General features: G+C 33.8%; 5 protein-coding genes across 5 annotated transcripts; 4 read left to right on the forward strand and 1 right to left on the reverse strand.

Annotated features, from left to right (window-relative positions):
- Positions 1-4404: 4404 nt before the first annotated feature.
- On the forward strand, positions 4405-5636 carry PHYBLDRAFT_143113 (hypothetical protein; the record flags this gene model as incomplete). Its single annotated transcript, XM_018430937.1, has 3 exons — positions 4405-4620; positions 4722-4857; positions 4984-5636. The coding sequence occupies 3 exons, from the start codon at positions 4405-4407 to the stop codon at positions 5634-5636; spliced, it is 1005 nt and encodes a 334-aa protein (XP_018294170.1).
- A 5759-nt stretch (positions 5637-11395) lies between these two features.
- On the forward strand, positions 11396-12843 carry PHYBLDRAFT_158225 (hypothetical protein). Its single transcript, XM_018433755.1, has 2 exons — positions 11396-11627; positions 11773-12843. The coding sequence occupies exons 1-2, from the start codon at positions 11598-11600 to the stop codon at positions 12715-12717; spliced, it is 975 nt and encodes a 324-aa protein (XP_018294171.1). The 5' UTR covers positions 11396-11597; the 3' UTR covers positions 12718-12843.
- Positions 12844-13049: 206 nt separating this feature from the next.
- On the reverse strand, positions 13050-13493 carry PHYBLDRAFT_110191 (hypothetical protein; the record flags this gene model as incomplete). The annotated part of the gene is made up of 2 exons (XM_018428155.1): positions 13050-13195; positions 13319-13493. The coding sequence occupies 2 exons, from the start codon at positions 13491-13493 to the stop codon at positions 13050-13052; spliced, it is 321 nt and encodes a 106-aa protein (XP_018294172.1).
- Positions 13494-17509: 4016 nt separating this feature from the next.
- Positions 17510-19475, forward strand: PHYBLDRAFT_16235 (chitin synthase; the record flags this gene model as incomplete). Its single annotated transcript, XM_018434606.1, has 6 exons — positions 17510-17581; positions 17712-17819; positions 17920-18051; positions 18129-18249; positions 18328-18966; positions 19096-19475. The coding sequence occupies 6 exons, from the start codon at positions 17510-17512 to the stop codon at positions 19473-19475; spliced, it is 1452 nt and encodes a 483-aa protein (XP_018294173.1).
- A 358-nt stretch (positions 19476-19833) lies between these two features.
- PHYBLDRAFT_59666 (hypothetical protein) lies at positions 19834-20911 on the forward strand (the record flags this gene model as incomplete). Its single annotated transcript, XM_018440539.1, has 2 exons — positions 19834-20112; positions 20222-20911. The coding sequence occupies 2 exons, from the start codon at positions 19834-19836 to the stop codon at positions 20909-20911; spliced, it is 969 nt and encodes a 322-aa protein (XP_018294174.1).
- Between the last annotated feature and the right edge of the window lie 649 nt (positions 20912-21560).

The following is a 21560-nucleotide window of genomic DNA, read 5'->3' on the forward strand; positions in this document are numbered from 1 at the left end:
TTACCTAATAAATAATAATAATAAAATAATAATAATAATAATAAAATATAAGATTTCAATATCTGTAAAGAAGTAAAAGGGTATATGTATATTCTGTGAATCTACTTCTTCTTGTTACTTTGTATGTGTATTTCACTTACAAGATTATGTAAAAAAAATCATTAAATCGTTCTAATACTAAAGGGTAATCTTTAGTATACAAAGTGTGCGGGAAATGAACATTTATAATAGCGACTTTTCAATCTCAAGTAGTGGTTTTTTAAAACCCAGATAGAGGTTTCCTCGCATCTTTTGCTTTCTGTAATTTCTTATTTTCTGTCGGATGAGTCTGAATTTTGAAATTTCATAAGTAAAAGTGACAACTTATTGTGGCCAGTGCCCTACATAATCTTTATATTCTCGTTATATATACATACGCCTTATTTCTATTAAACATATTTTCTAGTAATTAACCCTGCAAAAACTTACAAGTATTGAGTGACACTTTTATCTATAATCTATCAAATTTTAAACTCATCATTGGGGAAAATAGTTTGATGTGTTTGCTATACCCAAAAGAGCAAAATTCTCCTTGTTTTCAAAGCGCTTTTATTATTATAATTCTTAACAAGTACGCTTAAAAATGAGGATATATTTTCCTATGTTAATTTGAAAGAAAAAAAAGGTTATGATAAGAGAGCCAATAACACAATATATCGATATTCTGAACCTCGACTGTTTCATTTGAAGTATTTGGTTTGCTCAAGATTCTATTCTAAAAAGTTTATGTTTCCTGGTATATGTGTACGTATCTTTATTGAAAGATCTTAAGAATAAAGCTCTTGCTATATACACAAAATAATCGGGTAATCTTTCACTATGTTTCAGGAAATAAGTATTTTCTTAAAATAGCCTATTGTCCCATCAGTTTTATTGGACTACATACGTATAAGATATTAGGTCAATACAAATGGAGTAAAGGGGTAATTGAGATATTTGAGCTTTTCTAATAGGTTAATGCCTTCACTGTGTAAAGAATAGATGTTGTGAGGGTTTTATCTATTAAGGCAAAAGAAAGTATTACTGGTATATCTACTACTATTATAATCCCTGCTATGTTACTATTAAGAGTACACTGTATAAGTGTCGAATGATCGCGTACCTGATGTATAACTTCATAAAACCGTTAACTTATAAGTAGTATTAGCAAGTAGGTACCAGAGTTTGAACATAGAGTTCTCGTTTTACTCGATTGTAATATGAATATCATAAACACGATTAACAATATTCTAGCGAACATCTCTTACAAAGTAGACTATGAATGAAAGATAGCAGAACATATAAGGTGTTAAATATCTTGCGGTGCATGTGATTTGAAGAACTAAAATACAATCGTCCCCATTTGTCGGTATTTGCTTTGCTTTACAGGATTAAAAGCATAGAGCAATACAAAGAGAGTGCCAGCGAATTGACATGGTATCGACATTGGGCTAAGAACTTAGAATGCTTATTCTGATAGATAAAGCTGAAATTGTTAGAGTACGTGTAATGACTGTTGTTCTTGTCATGCATTTTAAAATCTTCAAGTTCTAGTGGTAAGCCCACTTTTATAGCTGTCAAAAAAAAAGTATTGGTTTAAAATTCTTTCTATTTTTTTTTGGCAGAACGTTATTTTCTTTCAATTTGTATCATTAGAAAAGAGAATATTGAGTTTTCGATAGACAGGTAGAAGAAGAACGATATAAACCTGGAAATAACTCAGGTATCAATAAAAATATCTTGCTTTTTAACCTGAACATTTTGAATCAAGTTGAACAAAGTTTTTTTAAAAAAAAAATCTAATGAATTTGAACACACACCAAGAAAATCTAACCGACCTTTTTAGAATATTAAAAAAAAACGCGTTCTGAGTTTCAATAAACTGCGTCCTGCAATTCAAAAAAAAAGTACTTTAAACTTATTAAATATCCGATATTATGTAAACTCCGTGTATTTAGTATATTGAAACAACTGTAAAATCGTGTTATCTAAATTAAGCTTTCTAAGGTATAATGACTTTTCACTTTTTGGCTGTTAGGTCGGTGTCTCGTAGTTGTTACTCCTTCTAGCTTTAATGTATTACCCTTCTATAATGTAGTTGCTGCATGACTACCTTTTCAGGATACTGTCGTCACAAACAGTTTGTCATTGTCCGTGTCCGCGGTAAAAGAAGAAGAAAGGATCCTCTCCTTGTATATTTTTTTAGGTAAAAAATTGAAAGAATTAATAATTGTATATGTATCTATTCAAAGTTTTTAAATCAGTTGATATACATATATCTAACCATATACATTAATATGAGAAAAATTATATAAAGTTATATAAAATGCACCTTTCCCACAAGCATTCACAACTTTTCATTTATCTGTCCTACTTAAGGCTCCCATTTAAGGTATAAAGAGTATCTATAGATTTTCTTAAGGAGAGTGTATAAGAATTAAAAAAGATATTTATACATATATATATATATGTATGTATATAAATAAATATATAAAAATGTTCATTTGTTGGAAATCACGTCCATTTTCAGAGCACCATCTTCAACAAACAAAATAAGAAAAAAAGGTTTAATTTATTTTTATATATTTATTTTTATATATTTATTTTTATACTTTTACTTTATTTATTTATATTTATATTTATATTTATATATTTATAAATATTCAAAAGTATTAATCTTTATTATATAAATATATACAGGAGTATGTAACAATAACAATTGTAATACCAATACTAATACTAATAGTAATGGTAACAGTAACAGTAACAGTAACAGTAACAGTAACAGTAACAGTAACAGTAACAGTAACAGTAACAGTAACAGTAACAGTAACAGTAATAAAAATTATATCTTATTTATTATCCGCTGAAACAAAAAACAAAACAAAAAACTATTAAATCCATTTATCTTTTATTTAAATTCACAATACACAAAATATTTCTACACATTTTCGAAGCAACTTCTTTATAGGTAAAACTGAACTTTTGATATTTCCCTTATGCTTACAAGTCATTGAAGATATATATATATTAAGCTATGTCTCTTACAGAAAATAAAATGAAAAAATGAAAAATAACTTACATCATTCAACAATTACGACAATCATTGCAAGTGCTCCCTCAACCCGGTTACCTGGATTCCTATAGTGGGGAACAGTGAGGTGATGTGATACAATGAGTGGTAAACCTTTAGTTTTTATTTATTTTTATTTTTATTTGTACATGGGTTGAATATCATACTATTCTGCTTTTATGGTAACAGTAAGAAGAAAATGGGTATTCAGGGCACGTTCTCACCCTGCGTGAGTGCGAGTGTGGAGGAAAGGGAGATTTATTATATTATGTTATATTATTCTATATTATTTTATATTACAGCTGGCTTGGTTTGGTTTGATTTGATATTCGCCATCAAATTTGAAATAATAGTCATATATAGACATTGAAGTGGCTTTGTTATATTCCCTCATGGTCATTGCGCAATGCGTCTATAGCACCTTTCTTTCAGACTGTACCCAATGTGTCAATTGCTTACAAACTTGGAAAAGGTAAAATGTATTTTTAGTGTCAACAAGAGTACTACAAAGAAAACAAAGGGAGTAGAAATTGTAAGTGATCTAATCTCTCGAAAGTGTAATTGTACTAACAATAGGAACAACAATATTAATTATAATAAAAATAATAAAATGACACGCCTCTTTTCACTCTGTTAAAATAATAATACACACACACACACAATTAAACGGCAGATTATTAGCGTATATATGTACAATGCCCTAGCTTCAAACCCTAACAATCGTAAGATGATGGCACCAAAGACTTTATTGTGTTCAGTTAAGAAAAAAAACAGTTCAAAGTTAATTTAATAATATTTGTATACAATTCATCCTGCTTAATAATTAATATATACAGAACAAATATATTACAACTACTAATAATTATACTGTTACCATTACTGTCACTGTTATTTTCACTTTTGCTTTTACTTCTATACACACATATATAGAGGGAGAGAGCAAGCTAGAGAGCGAAATACATATGAACATACATGTATACATAGACACACACACATATATATATAATGAACTAATGAATGGGTGAGCAGGTTAATAGGCGAGCGACTAAACAAGATCTCTAGAAATACGTTATATATATACACAGAGAGAATTATCTCGGCTTAGGAAATGAAGTCGCTCTGTGCGGGATTGAAGCTCATAAAGCGGTGCTGTGTTCTCCATAAACATTAAACAGCAATCAAAATTTCGATTGATATACCGACTTTAAGCTACCGATCGGAATTTTTAATTATTTTTCTTTTTTTTTTAATCTTTGTACAAAAAGCCGTCTATTCTTTGCTCTTTCTTGTCTCTTAGGTGCAAAAAATAAACCATGTTACCATCTTACACAGGCTCAATGAGCATTGATTCGAACGATGCCAGCGACTCCTTATCAATTGGCGACGCTGGCTCCAGTCAAGACATAGGAGTCCAATTGGCATCCTTGACCGGATTATCTACCATTACTGTTGGAGAAATTCTGGAGAAATACCAGAATAACGTTGATCTATTAAAACACATCCTCATCGCAAAAACCCAAGAAGACAAAGTAAGTTTTCAGTATCTATTTTCTGATACTACAATTAGCAACCAAGTAGTAATGAGAAAAGGAGGTGTACTTATTTAAACTTCTGTTGCTCATTATAATAGAGACGTACTGCTGAAGAGATTAGACTTGCTGAAGAAGCACGACTACAGAATAAATACCTTGATTTCGAATTAAATCATCACAGACGGTCCAGGAGTGAGCCGTCCTTCTCCCAGGATTTGCATCATGAGCCATCAGGTAAAAATAGCTTTCTATCTTTAGTTATTTAAATATATTTCGACTGCTTTAAAAAAAATCATTCTAAAAAAATCTTTCTTTTTATTTTATTTTATTTTATTTACTAATTATAATTCCACTCTAAAGCAGATCCTCTGATGTTACCAAACACAAGTGACATTGATACCAGCTGGTTATCATCCTTACAAGCCGGGAGTGATATCTCTGCGATGTCTCCATTTGCAACTGGCTCTAGTCTACATGACTTTAACAGCCCTCCATCACCATCACAGTCAATTATTCTACCTTCTCCTTATATGTCCTTCGATGTACCATTTTCCAACCTTTCGCTCTCTGTTGCATCATCCCCTGAGCCAATTGAACTTGCCCAGAGTCTGACAATGTCTCCAAAGGCATCTGAGTCTCAAGCATCATCCCCCGGATCATCGTCCCTCTCTAAAACAAGGTATAAGAGAAGATCGTTCACCGAAACTTTGCGCCCAGAGGGTCGAAACAAACTGTCTGGAAAATCTATAAGAAAATCCAGAAAGAGTATAACCCCCCCTCTTGAGGAGGAGGAGGAAAACAAAGCTAAAGACAAGCAAGATAATGAAGAAGTATCTCCACAGTCACTGGATCACAATACTGTTATGGAGGCCCTTCGTGCAAAGCTGCGCCGGTCATCACAGAACCAGAAATCATCCAAAGAACGTACCCCACCAGCCTCCAGTACCAGTGTACTTTTCCTTGACTTGCACAGCCGACGAAAGACGTTTCCTGGACGTAGAAACCAATCTTAGTACAAACAGTCTCGGCCTCTGCAATTTTCCTTTCACTACATTGATTTATTTATTCCTCTTGTATGTTCTTTTATTTTTTTTCTTACATTATGTATATGTTTTTATTATAAGCCAAAGATACGCTCTTACACACACCCATATATACATATACACACATATATACAGTCCCTCCACATAACACACAAACACGTAGACAGAGTGTTTTATTCTTCTTCTTTTTTCTCTTTTACATATGCCACTCTATTTTTCTTCTTATTATTGACAACTCATTTAAGCCTGTATCATAGCAACATATTTTTTTTTCTTTTTCACTTTTCTATTGTATTTTTCTTATATAAAAAACAAAAACTTGTTAACAAATGTAGTTGACATCATATATGCTTTTCTCCTTTTTTCAAACCTTATATTTATATAAACATTTATACAATTCGTTAGTGCTACAAAATATCTATTTATTCCACGTTACTGTTACTCAAAGATTAATTGTTGTTATGACAAAAAAAAATACATTATAGTTGAAGTATACCCAAACATACGCGTAGGAATATGTATATGTATACGTATATCTATACATATATGTATGTGTATATCCATTTATTATGTTGTACGCCTCTCCATCATTATAAAATAAAGGAAGAAATAAGGTCATAAGCTAGACTGGGTACAGCTGCAGCTTTCGTTTTATTTGTGATCATTCTTTTAAAATAATAATAATATACCTCTTGTAAGCTATATTGTAATGACATGAGCCCACTCAATAAAAAAAACATAATATGAATATTGATACAGCCACATTGTCAGACCTTCTGTATGACCATATATTTTTTTCTGATCACAATAGCAAACAGAACAAACCTTTTTTATACAAATATATAATATCTATATGCTTATATATCTGAGAAAGAAGAATTGATATACTATATTGTGTACGCCCATAACTGTGCCTGTGTCTATCTGATCTTCAATCTGATCTTCCACATCTTGACAAGACCCTGGTACCGTTTGAGAGGAGATGGCGGCTACCAAAACATCAAGCTTTCATAAACCACAACCCCCGTAAAACTATGACTTTCCTCCTTCTCAAATTCTGTTGTTGTTGTTATTGCTGTTGTCTTTGCTGTTATTGTTGGAGCCAGGCGTATGTTTACTAAAGCAGAATTACAGAATCTTACAGCAACAGAAAGGCCGAATTTTTTTTATAATACATTTTCAAGATATCTTTACAATTGTCACAATGGCTGTAAATGCTCTGGCTGTAAATACTTAACAATTTGGCCAATAGTATGGCCCGAATTCCAGAAAATATATATAATAAAACTAAAATTTTCAGGAACACGGTTATCCACAGTTCTCAAAGAGACGGATAAAAAGTATCCCATCAATAAATTGATAAATAAGAGTAGAAACAAACAGAACAATATAAAATCAGATCCTGCTCGCGTGCCTTCTACCCAGTTGTCGGGATTCATGATCTCATGAGATCTCTAAATAAATCCCGAAAACCCAGGTAGTGCTAAAAATATAAAAATAGACAAAAAGAAGTATATATATTTGTGTGAGTGTATTTTTATACACTTCAAAAAGCAAAATCAAAAACCCAAATCTTGAGTTTGTGTATATAAATAAATTGAGCACAAAAAAATCAATCTGAAAATGAATTTCTATTCCATTGTTCACAAACAGAAGAAGACGCAGTAAGCATATTAATTTTACAAAAATATTTATACATATATAACATATGCAAAGAATAGATAGAGAAAAAGCACCTTATACAATATAAGAGTCACTCACTTTGTTTTTTAGCTATATAATTATCTATCTATCTATCCACTTATCTATATTTTTCGATCTCTCTTTCGATCAATATTCTTCACTTTTTCTTCTTCTTCTCTTTCTTGATTATTTTTAACTAACCTAAACGAGCTTTAGAAAAACGCCACACAATAGTTAAAACCTTGTTTTAATCATTCGTTTATTTTTTATTCAAATAATAATAAAAAAGGATTGTAATTAATAAATTGTAATAAGCCATATTTACACTTGCACTTCTTCCTTGATTTCCGCAAAAGGAATTTATGGGACGGAGAGGCAGGTGATAGATGTGGTAACCTCAAACACAAGGATATCTACTGAATATTTTTTAGATATATATTTTTTGCATCTGTGTGTTCCCAGGGTAGTTAAGAAAGCACTTTACTAGATCGGGATGCCTTGTGAAATACCCAAATAACATTAAAATTACATCTGTTTCCCCAATTTTTCTCCAATATTCATTAGTTACAGTGACTTGACTCGAGAAATTCTTTTGAAATACTCTAAAGTTTAGCTATCAAGGCACAAACAGTAAGCCAAAAATGGACACTAATTAATGATTCCAAAAGTTAAAGCAGTATACACATTTGATTCATAGAAGAATATCAATAAAACGGTTAGTCAGCAGCATGAATTAAATATCATTACAATAAAGAATATAAATACAATTTAAACGCTTCTGTTAGTAGAGTCCTAATGACTTTGGTACACGAAACACCAAAGCATTAAAAAACAGACAATCACTCCGCCTGTTGATGATATAAGGACGTTTTTACTTTTTTTTCCCTTTTTTTGCGTTCTACAAATGGACTTACGGAGTTAAAAGGCTTAATGAAAAGCAAGATTTGTAACATTTTTAAGCAGTAAAAAAGTGTAGCAATTTTTTTTTTAGAAAAGAAAATCTGCTACAGCTTTAAAATAAAAAAATGTAAACTTTTTAGTGTGGCTTTCTTTCAACTTCACTTTCTTTTCACGCACTCATCATCTCGAAATATTGAACTCCTTTCTTGGTATAGACTTTTATCTAAACCAAGACATTTTTTTTCATGTGAAACACAGAATTGTCACTTATCATACTGGTTAATCGTATATGAAATCAAGTATATATAATATGTATTCATACGTGTACTCACAAAGTATATATATATCTATCTATTTGTCGGCTAAACTACCAACCCTATCGATGGATACGAATACATATACAACCATAAATAAGCTATACATAGATATATGGGTGAGTACATACAATGGTAAATTTGAGATAAAACAATCTCTAATAGTACTAGTTGCTAATAGCCACCTCAACACACTCTCCTGTGATAGCCCAAGTGTCGAAGGATATTTTGTTTCATTCCTAATGGAAATAAATAGGTAGAAAAATAGACTCGATGACTTTTAATAAATATATAATAGAATACATAATTATTATTAATACTTATGTAGGTCTTTTTCATACAAGTCAATTTCCTTTCATGCTCATTGCTCTCAAAGAGAATAATAATCACACACAAATGATTTTTAAATTGTATCTCTTTAGGATTCAAATAACTTGATTCACAAGAAGCCACATTTTCCATTTTCAGAAATGAGAAGGAATAAAAAGAAGCCAGTTTAAGATTACTAGAAGAAGCTTTTAAAAATAATCATAATCATACGCGGATTTTTTTTTGTAAATGATGCAAATATCGAAAACAGTAAGAAAAGTGTACAATGACATCTTTAATCAAATATAATTGCCACTCAAACTTTAAAAAAAATGGCAAAAGGTAAAAAAAAAAAGTGTGTATGCTCAAAGGTACAATGTCCAATTTTTGATATTGAAATAACAAAACATTATCAGTGTTTAACATTTGATTCAGCAGCTTTTTTATTTTATAATCCACATATAGATATGTGTATATAATGTCTCTCTCTCTCTGTGTGTGTGTAAATTAATTTAATTCTTTTTCATTTAATTCTTTTTAGAAAAAAAGAAAGAAAGAAATATGGTTGTCATGACAATAATTTTATTTATTTTTGTATCGAGGCATCCAGCTTATTCACCATGGTTCTAATTTCTTTTTTTAAAAACAGTTGTCATGACAATAGTTTTATTTATTTTTATATCGAAGCATCTAGCTTATTCACCATGGTCTCAATTTCTTTTTTAAAAAAAACAGTTGTCATGACAATAACTTTATTTATTTTTATATCAAAGAAAACTTATTTGCCATGGTTACAATTTTTTTAAAAAAAAATCGCTGTCATGACAATAACTTTATTTATTTTTGTACAGAGGCAGTTAACTTAATCACCACAACTATAATTATTATTATTATTCTAAAAAAAGGGTAATCATATATACTAATTTACAATTATGAAACTTATTGTACTATCATTATTATTAGAAGTAGTATTCTTCCCAGTGTTTATTGGTGCCTATATACGCTTTTTGGCAATAAAAAACATCGCCAATTGCTTTTATGGTTTTGACCTATTTTAAGTGTAAAAAAAAAGAAGAAGGAAAAGCTTGAAAAAATAAATAAAAAAAAACACATTTTATTTCATTTGTCCTTTACAAGAGAAAAAAAAACAAAAAAAAATAGTTTATATATGAAAAGCGAGAAAAAGGGACGAATGGTTTGAAATTAAATAAAAGAAAAAGAAGAGTGAGTACTATATAAAGGACATAATATATCGATAATAATGAATAGAAAAAGAAAAAAAAAGAGTATGTGGCCTGACAGAGTAAATAAATGAACGTAGAGAGAGAGAGAGAGAAACTCTCCTCTTTCTCTCTTACGATTTTGCACTTTATTTTTGTGATATACAACATGAAAACAGTAAGCTTTAGAAGTTAAATTTGTTGCATTTTTATTTACATTGTCTACAGTGTAGAGACGAGAAACAGGGAATTTGAATGCATAAAATGTATATCAATTAGTAAGTACAACAATAATAGAGTGATTTTTGGCTTTGTTCTGAATGATGAACAGGGTACAAATTCTGTACAAAGCTATACATTTGATAAAAAGTAGAATTTGGAATAGATAACAAAAAAAGGGTACTTAATTTATCTTTTTTTGGAGATTGTAAATATAGATCAAGTACAAAGCCAAAAATAACAACCCCTTCAGGGAAAATAGTATAAATTGAATAAAATAAATTATATTTTATTTTCGACTATAAATGTAGTTCAAATTATGCATATATTAACATATGGACTCATTTTTCTTAAAGAAGAAAAAAGAGTCAATCAATTTATTTAAATAAGTACAAAGTGATGATAATTTTCTTTAATGTACTTCTTTTCGTCTCGTTTTGTTTAGTGAAAACAAAAAACAAAAATAATACTCAATTATATTTCCAGGAAGTCTACTTTAATAATTCATTAATTTTCATAAAAGCTTTTTGAAGGGAGACTATTCGTGAAAAAGAAATTCATGTACACCTCCACTTGTATCGTTACACATCGTCTTAGAGCATCCATAGCGCTGTGTATAAAATTTAGATAGACTTTCGATATCCATTAACCATCAAGATTTACAAATTTCCAAAATTTACACACACCGCTGTGGGTGCCCTTTGGAAACCCTCAAAATTATCTTAAGACATGTTTTTATAGCATACAGACTAGCCCATTTAATTGCAAACCTATACTGGAGTTGTACTTTTTTTCTATTTGTATTTATGAAGCTTTTGGTATGTTCAGATTAATTAGAAGCTTTTAAATGAGTATGACAAAATGCAAATTACATTATTTGTTTGCTTTGAGAGTTATGTGGAGTTAAATGATGTTTTTGACTTTTGACTTTCATTAGAGTTGTAAAGACATGTAAACATTTATCAAAACGTTCACCTTATGGCTGAGTTGGTAATCGAATAACCAATTAACAAATACTCCAACTAGAGCTTCTGTGACCACTGTCATTGACCTGTGTTTACCCCTTTTGACCCCTTAGCATTTCTAACATGTCAATCTCATTAATTGGTTCATTATTCCGAAGACCAGCCTCTATTGGTGGATTACACGGATTGAATTTTTTAAAGAATGTCTCACCAGCATTGACATGCACTGTTCAGCACACAAGTAGATTCTATTCGACAGAAAGTATTGAAACATCCGATGAACTCCTGTGGAGACCAAAAAAGAGAATCTCTCGGGAGACAATGGAGAAGATTAGAAGCCTTGCATCCTCTGTAAGTTTAATACCAGTTTTAAGCATTGTATTTTATTTTAGCTTACTTTTTTGGCTATCTAAAAAAAAATGCCTGTACACACATGATATATATATGATACTCTTTGTTATCCGTGTACTTACGTTTGTGTCCGTAAATTCTTTAGAATCCAGGTCAATATACTACAATGAGCATATCAACAGAATTCAAAATCTCTCCCGAGGCTGTGAAGCGAATTCTGAAATCTAGATTTACACCTTCTGACGAAGAGGCCAAGCGCCAGGAAAACAATCGTTACAAGGCCATGGGAGAACGCCGAAAGCAACTCAAAGATATATACGGTGAACCTGACCCTAGGGAAAGACAAGAAAGAATTGCTAAAAGCCGTCAAACACAAGAAAATGAAACTTTTGGTGGATATGACATTAATGGGCGACCGGTACAAGCAAAGAGATTCACGAATAGTAATTACTCGAGAGAATCTAGTCTGGGTCAATTAAAAAAGACTGACTGGAGTAGGGACCGTCTGCCTAGACAGGATAATGAGGATCGTGGCGGTCGTGGTGGGGGCGAGAGATATGGTCAGATGTCTCGGGAGAGGAGTGGTAGTGCATTTGAAGGTCGAAGAGATTTTGGAGACCGTAAGCCTGCAAGAGGAGGATCATATGAGAATAGCAGCAGATCAGCTATGAACTGGAAAAATGAAAAATTTGGTCAGACCAATAACGACCGCGAGGGTAGATCTCGTGAAGGATATAACACAAGGCCGTCTTCTTTTGGAGACAGATCGGGCAAGACCAGCTGGGGAAATGACCGGTTTGGACAAAGATCCGAAGAAGGAAATGGTCAGTTCTCAGCCAAGCCTAGATTCGATAAAGACAGACCTCGCTATGAAAGTAAACCCAGATTCGAAGACAAACCTGGCTACGAAGACAAACCCAGATTTGAAGGCAAGTCTAGATTCAATGAAGACAGACCTCGCTACGAAGACAAACCCAGGTTCGAAGGCAAGCCTAGATTCAATGAAGCCAAACCTCATTTTAAAAAGGGGGGAGGTTATAAAGAGAACCCTCGCTTTGCGCGCAAAAGAGGTTCTAAATCTGATGAATAGATGTGTAATTATTTCATTATAATAAAGCGCACATATTGCTTTAAGATTCAAACAACAACAACAAGAGCAACAAGAGCAACAAGAGCAAAAGCAACATAATAGTAATAATAAAACAATTGTATAATTAAAGTGTTGAATACGTAATTTAATGAATCACAAGTAAAAGGTAGAATAGGAAAAGAAAAGAAAATAAAAAGAAAAGGAGAGAGAGAGAGAGAGAGATGGTTTATTGGATTGATATGCTATACTATAGTGAAACCACTCGAAACACATAAAACCAGTTGATCGGATGCATGCAATAATGTTTTGTCTTTATCTTTAAATCTTTGTTTTTACTCTTCATCGCTCTGCTTGTCGGCAGCGGCAGCCTTCTCGCTCTCATAACGCTTCTTGTCGGCCTCGGCCTTTGCAATATAGGGCTTCTTGTCATCATCGGTCATGCTCTTCCACTTCTCACCAAGGAGCTTTCCGATAGAGCCTACATTTATTTATTTATTTAGAGAAGTAAAGATCAGTATGTGTGAATATTAATGTATAGATGTTGTTGTTTTTTATTAAAAAAAAAACAAATAAATAAATATAAAATATTTGAGAAACTTACCAAAGGTAGCCTCTGGGTTCTCTTCCTTGACCTGCTGTCTCTGGTCCTGGGAGAAGAACATGTAGGCAGACAAACCACGCTTGGGGGCGGAAGGATCCTTCTTAGTGCGACGCTTCTTGCCTTCGTCAGCAACCTTGGCGTTGCGCTTGGATACTTTGGTAGATTCTTTGGCCATGTTTGTTTACTATTTTGATTTATTTTATTATATTTTGAAGAAAAAAAAAATGAGAAAAAAGTAAGGATTTTTTGTGTGGTATAAAGTAGTATGTGTGGACGCGTCCAGAGGGTTTAAGGATAAAGGGAAATTGAATTTTTGAATATTAAATACAAAAAAAGACTTTTTCTTGTTTGATGAAAGGACATCAGGATGGGGTAAGGGTCAAGAGGATGTAGATGAGATGGGCCATAGTGTAAAGGGTGATGTGAAAAGGGAAGCACTACAGTCCCAAGAGACTTCTTCTTTGCGCGGAAGAATAATTTTTGGGGCTTCTGAAAAATAACATGGACTCACCTATTATTTGACTTTACGCTTATAGGGTCTCTTTCTCACTGTAGTGTGTGAGTTGTAGAGGGGGAGTAAGAGAGTGAGCAGTGTAGCGTGTGCGTGTCGCGGGGGGCGGCCTTCTTAGCACCCCAATTGAAAACGAGACGGAATATTTTTTCAGCCAATGGATGAGTCCGATTAATAGATACAGTCACACATCTCCCAGCCCTTCATATTCCGACTCCAATTCCCAAAGCAAGCCATCCAAAAAAGAATTTCCCCTTTTTTTTCATTTTTTTTTATTTTTGTTACTCACACATGCTTTCTCGTCCACAAGCCACCCTGGGTATAAACCTTGTGGGATTGTATTGGATCGTATTGGATTGGCTTGGTTTGACTTTGACTTTTAAACATGGCAAAGTCAAAGTTAAAATCATACAAGTACAAAAAAAAAATTGATGCCAACAATTAGTTGATAATTTTATCTTGATAATATACAAGTATATATATATATATATAAGTGAGAGAGAGAGAAAAGACAGGTATAATAACCAAGACTAGTAGAGATCAAATATTAAATTACCGTGATTCTAGTGTATATATTTTCAAAGAAAGAAAGAAAGAAAAAAGGTTATTAATTAGAATATTCAATAATAAATTTCTTGTTTCAATATTTGCCTTTATGTATTTTCTTTCTTTCTTTTCGAATTTGTTGGTTTCTAAAGTAGCTTACATTGAATTGATAAAACTGATTATAGCTCTACTATCCATTGAATATTCCTATTAGAATTATAATTATAAATACTATACCCTATACTTATATAATTGCCTTTATAAACGTTTAATAATAAATACAAATATGTTTGAATTTTGATTACCAGATTGAATAAATAAATATAAAAAATAAAAGGTTCGATATCCAGATCTTGTAGTTTAATTGCCACAATTCATAGAAAGCTATTGATTTTGGATATCTATTTATTTATTTAAAAAAAAAAAGTGATTATAGCCATACAATTTTCTTATATGAAAATAAAGCCGGCTTTTTTTATATATATATATTTATATACACATTTAACGCCGCTAGTCTTTATAGACCTAAAAGATATAAATATATCTTAATAGATATCTTCTAAACTCATATTTCAATCAGCTTCTCTTCTCTTCTTTTATTTCTTTCTTTATTTCTTCCTTTTTAATTCATTGCCTGTCAATACTTATTCATTTTCAATTCATATCACAAGAAATAACCCAGATTCATACTAATAGTCTTGGCAGCAAATAGACATTAATGTCAAATCAATATCGCCCAGGTCCAGTACCTCGTCAGGGACAATCTCAATATAATCCTCTTCAGGGCCAACCACAACCACCACCACAACCACAACCACAACCACCACCACAATCTCAATCGCAGCCTCGACCTCAACCTCGACCTCAAACACAGCAACCTCATCCTCAATTTTATCAGCGTCCAGGCCATCTTCAACCACAACCTCGTCAAGATAGCTATCGTTCACAAAATCAGGGACTATATCCTCAGCAACAAGGCCGAAATTCTTCACCATATCAACAACAATTTGAGCAACCACCTACTCTTCCCGCTCATGGTGGACCTAGACCCCAATCCAATGGAATCTATAGTCGGACCAATGCACACCGCTCAAAATCTTTGTCCCGACCAGAGAGACAGCGACCACGCCCGGGTATGCTACATGGACAATCTCAGAATAGAATCGAAGGTGCTCAGCACCCGGGAAACATCCGCCACGAACCCATGTCCCCCCATTTACAGCGACAATTGGAAGCACAGAGACAAAGCCGAGCCATCCCAAGGGTCGAAGTGGTGGAACAACCAGCAGAACCACCCAAAGAAAAGGTAAAGGTTCTGACTGGGTGGTGGTCCTGGATAGCCTTCCTTGCAACATGTTATATTCCAAATACAGTCATCCGCATCTGTTTCAAAAAACAAAACGCAATGATGCAGCAAGCTTGGAGAGAAAAGGTACGAAATGTCGTAGACTGTACATAATCTAAATATCATTAGTCCACTACTAATTCCACTACTACTAATTACAACCTTTATTAATTCAAAATGCACACACTTTCTTTTTTTTTTATGACGTTTTTCCCAATAAGCTGACTTTGGTTTATATCATCCTCTTACTCTGCGGTATCCTTGCCTACATCACCTACGGTCTCAATAAAACCCTTTGTCCTGTAAGCTACCAAAGCTACCCTTACGCGACTGATGTTGATGGCGTACGCACACCAGTGTACCACGAAGAAATCCGGGTTTTTGGCCAACTCTATCCTCTCAAAACCATCGAAGATTTCTTCCAAACAAAAGGCCTTAACCTCACTGCAGACTATGCTAATATGGAAATCGGCGCAATCTTTGACGGAGATACGGACAATAGATGTGCTTCATATGCTACCTCTACTGCAAACATGACAAAAGGATCTTGTATCATCAGCAATCCTTATGGTATAGAACCTTTTTATTTTACTTTGTCTATTTTTGTTTTATAATCTTCTTTCTCTTTGCTTGTGTTTTTTTTTCTGTTTTCTACACCAGCAAGTTATATTTATACGCATTTTCTAATCCAGAACAAGAATTCTAATTTCCTTTTTTTTTTTTTTTTACAACTCAAAATTATCAGGTGGAGATCTTGTTCCAATTAACGAGACCTGCTTGTCTATTAAAGAGCTTCGAGATTTTTACAAATCAAAGGTTCACCTCGGTTTTTCCTGGGAAGATATTCGAGCCAAAAACACTCCAGAAACAGCACACCTGGTTCTTCTTGGTGATTCAAGTGAGTCAAATTTAAAGAAGGCCTGTGTGCTGACTAAATATATATATATATTTATATTTATATCTAAATCTAAACTCATTATTTCTCAAAGTCCTCAACCTTACCGAGTACGTAAACAATAATGACCATATTTATGGTACTATCGTCGATAAAACACTCCGTTCCTCTTTTGGAAACGATGCTTCGTACAGTTTATCATATAGCCAAGAAGGAGAAAATGCTCAGCGATGTCTGATGGCTCGTTACACTATCGGTGCAATGGAAGACGAAACGGCTGGATGTATTGCCTCTCAGATCGTTATGAACCTGATGTTTGCTGTCATCATCGCGCTGATTGTCATACGCTATTCAATGGCCCTACTGTTCCAATGGATCATCTCTAGACAACTGGTCAAACCCGGTGGACGTTCAAACTGGCTCGCATGGAGATCTATCAAAGGAGGAAACGATAACCCAGCCAATCACATCCCTGGACCTTATAATAATTATGGTCCTGTCCTGAGAGCTCAGCCATCCCAATCGACCATTTCTTCGGCTGTCCAGTCTCCCATTAGTCAGCGCAGTAGTGCCAATGTCACCCCAGCTCCGTCAGATATTATCCAGACTGAACTATACACCGTTTTGCTAGTCACTTGCTATTCTGAAGGCGAAGAAGGCCTAAAGATCACTTTGGATAGTTTGGCAGAAACTGAATATTCCAAAAAACACAAGGTAAATAATAACAATAGTAATAAACAGGTCTTTCGAATTCTTGACAGCCAAGTATTGATCTCTAATCACAAAAACCATCTATAGATCATATTGGTTATTGCTGACGGTATCATTACCGGTGCTGGAGAATCAATGTCAACCCCCGATATTGTAATTGGTATGATGGACCTGGACCCTGCAATGGCTAACCCAGAGCCAAAATCATATCTGGCTGTTGCTGATGGTGAAAAACAGCTCAATATGGCTAAAGTGGTAAGCAGAATTAAAACCAATAAATAATGCTATTTCCTTTCTTTAGTATATTGGATTTATCATTGTATCTAAAAAAAAATTGTAATATAAAATCATGCTCACAATATATTTATATTTATAAATATAATAGTATGCTGGCCACTACAAAGGAGTTCCGTGCGTTACTGTCATCAAGTGTGGTACGGAAGAAGAAGCCGCTGGGCCGAAACCTGGAAACCGAGGAAAACGTGATTCTCAGGTAACCTTTTCTCACCTTTTTTTTTAACACACATACGCACATAGAAATTGAATTAGTTTCACTTACTTGTCATACGTCACACGTCTATATTTTTTGACAGCTTATCTTGATGAGTTATTTTCAACGCGTACTTTTCAATGATCGATTATCGGAGCTGGATTACGAGATGTTTTGGAAGATGACTTGGCTTATGAAAGGTGTCACTCCAGATAAATTCGAAGTAGTATTGATGGTAAACCAAATTATTGCTTTTCGGAAAATTATAATTCTGTTGAACTAAGCTAATATAATACGTCCTTAATTAAATAGGTTGACGCAGACACAAAGGTTCTCCCTGATGCATTGACATACATGGTAGCTGCAATGGCCAACGATATAACCATAATGGGATTGTGCGGCGAGACCAGAATTGCAAACAAGCGTACCTCTTGTAAGTCATGTTTTTATCTTCAAAAAATATATAATTGAAATATGATCAAATGGCAGATAACTTATTATAATATTACAGGGGTCACTGCAATTCAAGTGTTTGAATATTATATCTCCCATCATTATGCAAAAGCATTCGAGTCTTTGTTTGGTATCGTAACTTGTTTGCCCGGTTGCTTTAGTATGTATCGTATCAAAAGTCCCAAGAATGGATCTTGGGTGCCTATTCTTGCCAACCCCGATATTGTGATGGAATACAACCAAAACATTGTTACCACTCTCCACGAAAAGAATTTGCTCCTACTTGGTGAAGATCGTTTCTTATCTACCCTCATGTTGCGCACATTTCCCAAGCGTCAGATGATGTTTGTGCCTCAGGCCCGTTGCAAGACCGTCGTTCCTGACGAGTTTAGCGTACTATTGTCTCAACGTCGAAGATGGATTAATTCAACCGTTCACAATCTGATGGAACTTGTCTTGGTGTCTGATCTGTGCGGTATTGCTTGTCTATCCATGCAGTTCTCTGTTTTTATCGATCTCATTGGTACACTGGTCTTGCCTGCTGCTATTTGCATGTCTATATATCTTATCATTGACAGTGCTATATCTGTTAACCCACAATGGCAATCTCTTGGTCTTCTTCTGGCTGTCCTATTCTTACCTGCTGTTCTTATTGCTGTTTCGACATTAAAGTTCATTTATGTGTGCTGGATGATCGGTAAGTACCTTGTACATAAATTGCTTTCTTTTTTGGACACGATCTTGTCTATTATTGAATATATACATATATAACAAGACCAAGAACAAGTACTAATTAAAATTTATTTTCTTTGTTTATTTCATATAGTCTATATTTGTGCTCTTCCTATTTGGAATTTTGTCTTGCCAGTATATTCATTCTGGCATTTTGATGATTTCTCATGGGGTGCTACTCGTGTAGTTGTTGGTGAGAAGAAGGGTGCTAGTCATGGTGATGCAGAAGGTACCTTTGATTCTTCACGTCTGACCATGAGAAAATGGGAAGACTGGGAAGCAGAGCGCACAGGACAAAACTTCTCCAAGGGTATCAAGGTACTCCAGACACCTGGCGGTACTTATTCTTACGAGGGGGCCAGACAATCCCCATCTCCGTCTCCTTTTACTACCATATTCAATGATCGCAAGATGTTTACTTCACCTGCCCAGACAAATAACTCTGCGATCTCACAAACATCCACTCTCCTATAATTACTTCTATTTTCTACATATTCATTTATCATCATTTATTCAATACACAACAAAACACCTTTAGATAATAAATACTCTACCTTGTAATTTTTCTGCCTTTATATATATATACATCATAAATATAAAATGTACGACATAAATTAACTATATGGCGCAATACAAAAAAAAACTATAACGCTTAGACTCAGATCGTATTAGTTAATGACCTAAAAATCATTCCCTCAATTGGTAGCCCTAACAATTGCTCCATTCATGCATGCATGTAGAAATAAGCAAATCACGTTTCTGTGTGACATCTTTTATTCTATAAAAAGCCTGAATAAACTAAGCAAAAGAACCCATTAACCTTTTCTTCGATATGACTTCTCTCGCCTCAAAAACTCCACTTTCAACACACCTCACTAAACACCAAGACTTTATCAGCTCACAAACTGTGGGACATCTCATTGAAGATGTCAAGCCAGAATCACAACGCCAGCTTGTTGACTTGCCTTTGACAAGCACAATGGAAGAGGCTTTTGACCTCTTTCTAGCCGAAGATATCTTGTCTGCTCCTGTCTACACCATCGAGAATAGCCAAAAGCGATATCTTGCCATTGTCAGTGTCCTCGATCTTCTCAAGCTCTTGGGCTCACATGTAAGTTTTAAGTGCATGTCATTAATACAAATAAATATATAAAAACCGTTATGATGATCAGCTGACCGTGAGTACAAAAATAACATCCTTTCTTTTGATACCATATTAGATTTCCCTCGAAACACTCAAGGATAATCAAGTCATCCTCCAGAGACCACTGAAAGATGCCATTGGATTGACTGAAGAAAGTGCCAAACTAGTTACAGTCAAACATACGGACCCACTTGCATATTTGATCCGTCTTTTCAGTACCCATGGAGTTCATCGGGTCCTTGTTCAAGGTCAAGGAAGTCCGGTCCTACTGTCTCAAATGGATGTACTGCGTTATCTTCAAAATAACAATCATCGACTAGGATCCATCCTTGACATAAGTACAGCTACTCTTGTAAAACTATCATTGGAGCTGAGACAGATCTCCGAAAACAATGTTATCTCCACAGACTGTCGAGTGACAGCACTAAAAGCGTTTCTGGAAATTGCGAACAACCCTCACATAAGCGCACTAGCTGTAGTAGAGAATGATAAAACTCTGGTGGCCGAGATCAGCCCCCAAGACTTGCGTGGGTTGAACAAAGACAGATTTGATGCCCTTGCTAAACCAGTATTAATGTACATAAAAGCCAGTCGAGGCGAGCTATATCCTCCATTCACCTGTCATGACCGTTTTACCCTTTCCCACATCATGGCCGCAGTAGTTCTGCGAAAGGCTCCCAGATTGTGGTGGTGTGATGATGAAGGACATCTCAAAGGTCTTATTACTCTTACAGACATTCTGGGCGTATTTTTAAAAGACGTATAAAGTATGTGTCTGTGCTCCATGATCGCTTATATTTTGCTTTCAAAAAAAAGATATTTTACTCTTGCTCTTTCCCTTTTTATTTTCCAATACACCCAATATATATAAAAACGTTGCGCATTCATTTTATTTTTACACTCTCCTTGTTTAAGTGGCACTTTAAGCCATCGACCCGATATTGTCCTAACACTAGAACCTATCTATATAATGAATGTGTAAGGTTGTTTCTTTTTGGTGCTCACCAAAACATGTGTATTTTATTAAAGCCTATAGCACATTGCTGAAAAAAAAAATGAAAAAAGAAGAAGGATGTTGGTATGATTATAAATGAGTTTTCCAAAAGTATAGTCTCTCTCATTTTCTTGCTAGTCATTGAGATCATTATAACAGCAACAAGTAATCCTGCTTAATCTTGATGGAAATAAAATGGAGATTTTACTCATTTTCAGTAAACTTAACTTTTAATAATAATAATAATAATAATAATAATAATAATAAGACAATCTCATGAGCTTGAACGAATTTTATCTCACAAATAATACTACCCAATACTCATTCACTTAAAGTCCAACGAAAAGTTCACACTGATTTAACATACGCAATTTTCTTTAGAAAAAAAAAGTAGGAAAAAAAAAAACTGGCGAGTGCCTGA

This window comes from Phycomyces blakesleeanus (genome assembly GCF_001638985.1).
Source record: "Phycomyces blakesleeanus NRRL 1555(-) unplaced genomic scaffold PHYBLscaffold_6, whole genome shotgun sequence".
NCBI lineage: Eukaryota > Fungi > Mucoromycota > Mucoromycetes > Mucorales > Phycomycetaceae > Phycomyces > Phycomyces blakesleeanus.